Source organism: Myodes glareolus, chromosome 3 (assembly GCF_982192425.1).
Source record: "Myodes glareolus chromosome 3, mMyoGla1.1, whole genome shotgun sequence".
NCBI classification, from domain to species: Eukaryota; Metazoa; Chordata; class Mammalia; order Rodentia; family Cricetidae; genus Myodes; species Myodes glareolus.
The window spans coordinates 123,477,304-123,484,575 of NC_142028.1; the positions used below are offsets into that span (position 1 = coordinate 123,477,304).

Here is a 7,272-nt window from a genome sequence, read left to right on the forward strand (position 1 = left end):
ACCTTGATTTAGCCCATTTCTATTACTCTATATATCGTCACATGGCAGTGGCTTACCAGGAAAGATTGGGCATGTCTGACTCTGGCGGTTCCATATTGTCTCTCCCTCTTTGCTTTCTTCCTCCCAGCATTCAGTTCTGTTATTCCCACCTACCTAAGTTCTGCCTTCTCAAAAGACCAAAGCAGTTTCTTTAACCAAAGAAAGCAACACATAAACAGAAAAACCTCCTACAAATTTCCCCTTTTCTGTTTAAACAAAAATGATGGCTTTAACATAGTAAAATTATATATAACAAAACAGTTATTAAGAAAGAATTACAGTTACAATATATATGCCCACTTTATTTTTTATCATAACTAAGAAAAACTATAACTATAAATTCTTGAACTTCATCAAAGACCTCAAAAGGATACATAACCTAAGTAAACAGGAAGTGCATTGTAAGCAACTTCCAAAATTCTAAAATTGACAGAGACATCCCGCTGCCTGGACAGTCACCCAAAGTTCTTCTAAACTGCTAGGGTACCCATCTTCAGCCCACAGGCCTATAGTATACATAAATCCATATTATACATAGTAAGTAGAGTAGGATTCTGCCCTTCACCAATTATAAAAGCAAAAATATTCTCAGACTTTCAACAGAAACATTTAAAGCTAAACCTAAAGAAGTATATGTACAAAATGACTACTCATAGATCATATTCTTGAAAAATTTAAAGAAGTATTTAAGATTCTAAAAGAGAAAAAAAATCAATTAAGAAAATTTGAAGCACATTGAAAAGAGACACAGGATCAAACTATGTTAGGTCCCAGGGGTAAAGCTGAAAAATATTATTATAAACTAAATACCATATTTAACTCAAAAATGTAAAAGAAATATTCTTGGGACAATAGTAACAAAACTAATAATTGGATAAACAAATTAATAATGAAATTGGCAATAGCCTATGAAGATTTGCATGTGATTTGTAGAAAACTTCCCATGCTAAATTTTAAATCCTTAAATGTGAAATACACATAGTAAGTACTTCTAAATGGGAAATTAAAATTTATAATGAAAGACAGAAGCAAGGCAGCTGATCAAAGTAATACTAAAGACATTAATCCACACAGTAGGAGGATAACAACAGTTAAGAGAGCTTCCTTCTTTTGTAAAAGGCCTTAATTTGGTTCTAGCACACATATTAGGTCTAGCACATATAAAGGCCTATAACTTCAGTCACTGCAGACTAAATGAATTCTCCTGGTGTAAGTGAATACCAACACACATGTGACATGTGCCTAGTCAGATCATGCACACACAAACACACGCATATATATATATATATATATATATATATATATATATAAATTAAAATAAAATTTTGATAGCTTACATCATGTTAATGCTGCATACATTGGTGTGCTTCAGTAAGAGCTGTACTCTAATGCTCACCTTTCTGACATAAAAGCATAACCCCAACTAAATCATGTTGGAAGGAGGACCAACTTGTTCATCCTGGCTGCCCCGCTAGCTTAGCCCCAAAACAATTACACAGAAACTTCATTAAATAAATCACTGCTTGGCTCATTACCTCTACCTTCTTATTTGCTAACTCTTACATCTTAATTTAACCCATTTCTAATCTGTGTATCATCATGAGGTCATGGCCTACCAGCGAAGTTTCATCACATCTATCTCCATCGGTGGCTCCATGACATCTCCCTGACTCTGCCTTCCTCCTCCCATGCTATAGGCAAAGCCAGTTTTCATTATTCATTAACCAATAAAGTGAACACATAGACAGAAAGACCTCCCACACCATTTCCCCTTTTCTGTTTAAACAAAAATGAAGGCTTTAACTTTAATATAGTAAAATTACATATAACTAAACAGGTATCAAACAAGAATTACAGTTGCAATATTTATATTTTATTTTTCTTTTATTATAAGTAATAACCACTATAACTATAAATTTTTAAGACCATCAAAGACTCCAGAAGAACATAATATTAACTAAGTAAACAGGAAATACATTGTAAGCAACTTCCAAAACTCTACAATTGACAGAGACATCTTCCTGCCTGGACAGTCACCCAAAGTTCTTTTTTACCATTGGGGCATCCATTTTCAGCCTACAGGCCCATAGTATCCAGAAGATTTTCCATGAGGCAAGACATTTCAAACAGTTCTATCTATATTGGCAGTTTGTAAGTCATTTGCTTTTGTGTCCTGAAGAATGTCTGACAGACTCTTTCATGAAGCAGAAACCCCAATGGATTGTTTCTTTAGGCAAGTTCAGAAGTCATTTCTCTGTGGGGCATACATGTCTATGGTGCGGGAGAATTATCTGTAATCTGCCAATCATGTTTTAAATAAATGCTGATTGACCAGGTAGGAGGTGTAGGCAGGAAAACCAGACAGGAAGTGGAAATGATGCAAGGAGAGCAAGAAAATTCTGGCGAGGAAGAAGTTGATTCCTCCCACTCCTGCCCAGATCACCGAAACAGCAGGATGTGAGCTGCCCCACTGAAAAAGGTACTGAGCCACATGGCTAAAATAAATCAGAAAAATGGGTTAGTCAAGATGAGAGAGTTAGCTAATAAGTAGCCTGACCTAAAGGGGCAGTCAGCTTTATAACTTACTGAATCCTTTATTTAATTTTTCTCTGGGACTAAACAGCTGGGGGCCCAGGCAGGACAGAAATCCGAACAAGCAGGCCCCCTCATGTTACATGTCTAGTTTAGCAGTCCAGGAAGGAGCAGTTTTTTGCCCAAATGTCTAACCACCTCCATAAGGAGCTTCTTTGATACCCATCTTCCTCTTGAAGTAGACTAATGCTGCCAGAAGCATATGTGTCTCATTGTCATGAAAAGTCCTAAGTTATTAAAACATTTTAAATTCCATATTCTAAAGGTTTCTGAAAGATTTGAAAGATACCTAACTAAAATACATCTCTGTACATTTATAAAATCTAACTAAAATGATTACAAACTTGACTATCAAAGATGATTCTCTATTGACCTATATTTCTTAATTATACATCACATTTTAAATGAGCTACACAATCACAACACCTTAATCAAGAGCAGAAAAATACATATAACAAAATTTACCTAAAATTTGTGTCAATGAACTAAGATCCATACCAATGCAAATTATTCATATCTATTTCATATCTCCCTTTAAATGTAAACAAACATTTACAAACAATATTTGGGAATATGGGTGTAGTTTTGTCTATCCTTCTTCATGCTGATTGAGGGTGCTGTTAGTCAGGTCTTTTATGGTGTATCCTGTATGGCAGTTTCATCTCAGTCAGCAGTTGGTTGAAGAGATTTGTTGAGGACTGTTCAAAGCGACCTTTCAGGGGGTTTTATTCCATCAAACCACACCAGTCTGCAAGCAATCCACAGGTTCTCATCATCTGTGGAAACAAGAGAAGAACCCCTTTTTCAAAGCAACATATCCTTTGATCCAAATTTGGAAGTCATGGTACTGTTATACTATACATCCTGGTTTAGTTTAGCAGCACATACAATGAAATCTCTCTCTGTATTTAGCTCATTCACAATCAAAAAATTCAAAGATAGGTGCGTGAGTCTCCCGGCTTGCGGGCGCAGCTCGGGGCCGGTCCAGGGGTGCCGGCTGGGTCGCAGATGTCATGTGGCCTGTGCTTTGGACTGTGGTGCGTACCTACGCTCCCTATGTCACCTTTCCTGTGGCCTTTGTGGTCGGGGCTGTGGGCTATCACCTGGAATGGTTCATCAGGGGAAAGGACCCTCAGCCTGTGGAGGAGGAGAAGAGCATCTCGGAGTGTCGAGAGGACCGAAAGCTAGATGAGCTGCTAGGCAAGGACCACACTCAGGTGGTGAGCCTTAAGGACAAGCTGGAATTTGCCCCCAAAGCCGTCCTGAACAGAAACCGTCCAGAGAAGAATTGAGGGCCCAGGTCCCAGTGGTCCGCAGGGCTATGACATGCCCTGCCACCATGTTGACCCAGCTTCAGAACATACATCTGGTTTGCTTTGCTGCTCACTCTGGCCCCTTCTGCACCCTACGGCCACACACGGACTGGCTGGTCCTTCATGGCTGTACAGCTGCAGCAGTAGGGGCCCACGAAGAGGAGACTGCGTCTGTTGAATGACTGTCTCCATGACTGTGCAGGCTTCTGGTCTTCCCTGGGATCACTGCAGAGAGAAGCCTTGGGGAATGAACACTGCTCTCAGGCTTCCTGGGGAGGGGCTTGGCCTCAACTGGGAATGGGTGGGTTTGTTGTTGCCATAGGAGGGACACCTCCATGTCTAGTTCTAGTCTTTACACTGGAAAGAATTCAGAAATCTCCCTGGCTCTCTTGAGGTTTTCCTATGCCCCAACACATGTGTCCCTTTACCGGCTCAGGGGTGGATTCTCAGGGGAAGGAGAGCATGCTTCTGTTGTGGGGAGCTCAGGCTGTTTACCTTGGGACAGAAGGGGCATGTGCCTGGAAACAATCCCTGTCTTCCACCCTTCCTCAATGTGAAGGGAGAACCTCAATTAAAGTGTCACCTGAGACACTGAAAAAAAAATTCAAAGATAATACAATAGTATACATAATCCAGACTCTTTGTGAATTTTTCATTTTTATGTGGAATATATTTTTACTCCTTTAATCTATGACTATCTGTACGCTGTCTCTTTAAAGACATTACTCTTTTTTTAAACAATAACTTTATTTTATGACTCTCTATACTCTTTTTTCTTTCAAGTCGAGGTACATTTATCCAAAACTGTGACCCATTTATAAGCATTTTTTATAATCTGGATTTGTCTTTATTGTATATCTGCAATTATATTCTGACCAGAAGTGGTTCTTAAAATGCTAAGCACTTAAGAATCTAAGCTGTGGCATTATTAGGGTATATATGGTGCTTTCTGCTTGCCATGCCCATTCAAACATGTCGGAGCTGCTTCCCAATTCTGAGAGCCACCGGCACTGTCTCACTTCCAGGCACACAGCTGGTCCAAGTTGCTGTTAAGCAAGATGCAGCAGTCAGGTCACAAAATCCATCCAAATATTTAGTCTCCCAAAAGAGCCAGAAGTCACACTGGCAGCATGACACAGAAAGCCTGCATTTCAAGACAGCTTGACTATTTTTTGCTGCTGAGTCAAGAAAATCTTTCTTAAAGAAGCTACAGCATGCCACCAGCAAACAGCAAGAAGCTGTGTTAAATTCTGTATTTTTGTGTCTGGAGTTACTTTTCAAACCCTTTCATGATTTACATGGATTTAGTTGGCCACATGTGTGCTAATTTGTTGGAAGGAGAGCCCACCTGTTCTTTCTGGCCACCCAAATAGCTTAGCCCTGAAATAATCACACAGAAACTGTATTAATTAAATCACTACTTGGCCCATGAGCTCTAGCATCTTATTGGCTAACTCTTACATCTAAATTTAACCTATTTCTATTAATCTGTGTATCACCATGAGGTGGTGGCTTACCAGCAAATTCATCTCCAGTGGTGGCCCCACAGCATCTCCCTGACTCTGCCTTCCTCCCCCTATGCTATAGGAAAAGCCAATTTTCTTTATTCCTTAACCAATAATATCAACACATAGATAGAAGAACCTCCCACAACAAAATCATGAGGAAGAATTCTCACTAAAAGAATTCTAGAAAATACCAAATAAATGCTGTCTAAACTATCAAGGATATTATCTTATCAATTTGAATATAATATCAAAAGAGGTTAAACTGTATGTCTGAGTTATTTTCTCATGGTGAAGTACAGGAGTCCAACACTATAGTGTCCACATGCATAAGGTCTAGTAAGGGCCCTCTTAGACTTACAGATGATAATCTCTGTTTTCTTCTCTCCTCTGTACAAGAAAGAGAAAAGATGTAAAGAGGGAGAAAGGAAGGACGAGAGAGAGAGAGAGAGAGAGAGAGAGAGAGAGAGAGAGAAATTAGGTATAGCATCTCATAAGGGTGTCAATCCTACCACTAAAGTTTCATCCCCAAGGCTTTATCAAAACTGTTACTATGTGCCCAGAAAGGTCCCATACTATTATGTGGAACAGTAGGCATTCTAAATATGAATTTTATAGAGATAAAATTCAGTTGATCATCAAATAGAAGAAAAAATTTCTGAAGTGTGTCTGTCAAAATTAAACTAATGAACTATGGAGACCAAATAATAAAGTATCTGGAAAAGTACCATTGAACAAAAACAACATTAAGCAAAAACTTCTGAATCTCAATAGCTTTTGAATATAATATTAGTTAGCAAAGTACAAACATTGTTTCATTAATTATAACATGTAAATTATTAATGTAATAATGTAATTAATAAAATATTAATGTAATACATAATGTAATAATGTAATTATTACATACTAATGTAAAGTGCTAATATTGAGGAAAAGGGCAGGCATATGAAAATTCTGTGAATTAATTTCGCTGGGTATTTTTGTAAATCTTAAAAATTGATTTTAAAGAATACAAAATTAGAAAGTCCTTGAAAATACCCTAAATTAAGACATGTTCAATATCTGCAAAACTGCTTTTTCATTAGGACATATAATCCCCTCAAAGTATCCAATCTAATCTACTAGCTTTGAGACCACTGAGTGACAGAGGTCTTTATAGGTTACTTAAGTTGATGTGTGCATATGCATGTGTGTGTCTAAAGCATTTACATATATACAGTGTGTATTCCTTTTACTTATTTATTTCTATTTATTCTTTTTGGCAATTTCACCTGTTGCCCCCATTTTACCATTACAAATTGCTGGGTAAATTTCTCTTGGCCCTGTCTCTCTCTTTATGATTATGTGGACCTTGTATTATATAATCTTTATCACTGTGCATATATCAGTTAATTAATCTGTGTAGCATCCTCCTGAAAGAGCATTCCATTCATTTTTATAGTGTGGAAAATGAACAGCTAAGTGACGTTTTCCATTCTTCACTATGAGTTCATTAGGATGTTAGCTAAATTATTAACCCTGAATTGCTAAGATAGACAAAACAGGATGGTATATGAGATCTGAGCAATACTCTAGCTCATTCATTAAGACATTTCTAATTTCACTTTCAATATATTTTTGGTTAATTTCAAGATTTCCTGGAATTTTTTCAGGCATAAATAACTTGTTCTTTTTTAAGGCAACCCAGTTAAAAGGAGGTTGAAATGATGATAACTGTTATTTCCAGAAACAAATATAAATATTCTTTTTAAATTATATTTTATTATTTTAAAGAACCTTTAAATGTAAATATATTTTTTCATATTCTTCCCCTACCCCAAGTC

The 7,272-nt window shown here is 37.3% G+C and overlaps 1 protein-coding gene across 1 annotated transcript; it reads left to right on the top strand.

Annotated features, from left to right (window-relative positions):
• Positions 1–3,589: 3,589 nt before the first annotated feature.
• On the top strand, positions 3,590–4,541 carry LOC125416241 (small integral membrane protein 12). Its single transcript, XM_048459123.3, has one exon. The coding sequence runs from the start codon at positions 3,645–3,647 to the stop codon at positions 3,921–3,923; it is 279 nt and encodes a 92-aa protein (XP_048315080.1). The 5' UTR covers positions 3,590–3,644; the 3' UTR covers positions 3,924–4,541.
• The last annotated feature ends 2,731 nt before the right edge of the window (positions 4,542–7,272 follow it).

Excerpts from the sequence above, each read along its gene's own strand:
- LOC125416241 (XM_048459123.3), top strand. The coding sequence starts at position 3,645 with ATGTGGCCTGTGCTTTGGACTGTGGTGCGTACCTACGCTCCCTATGTC.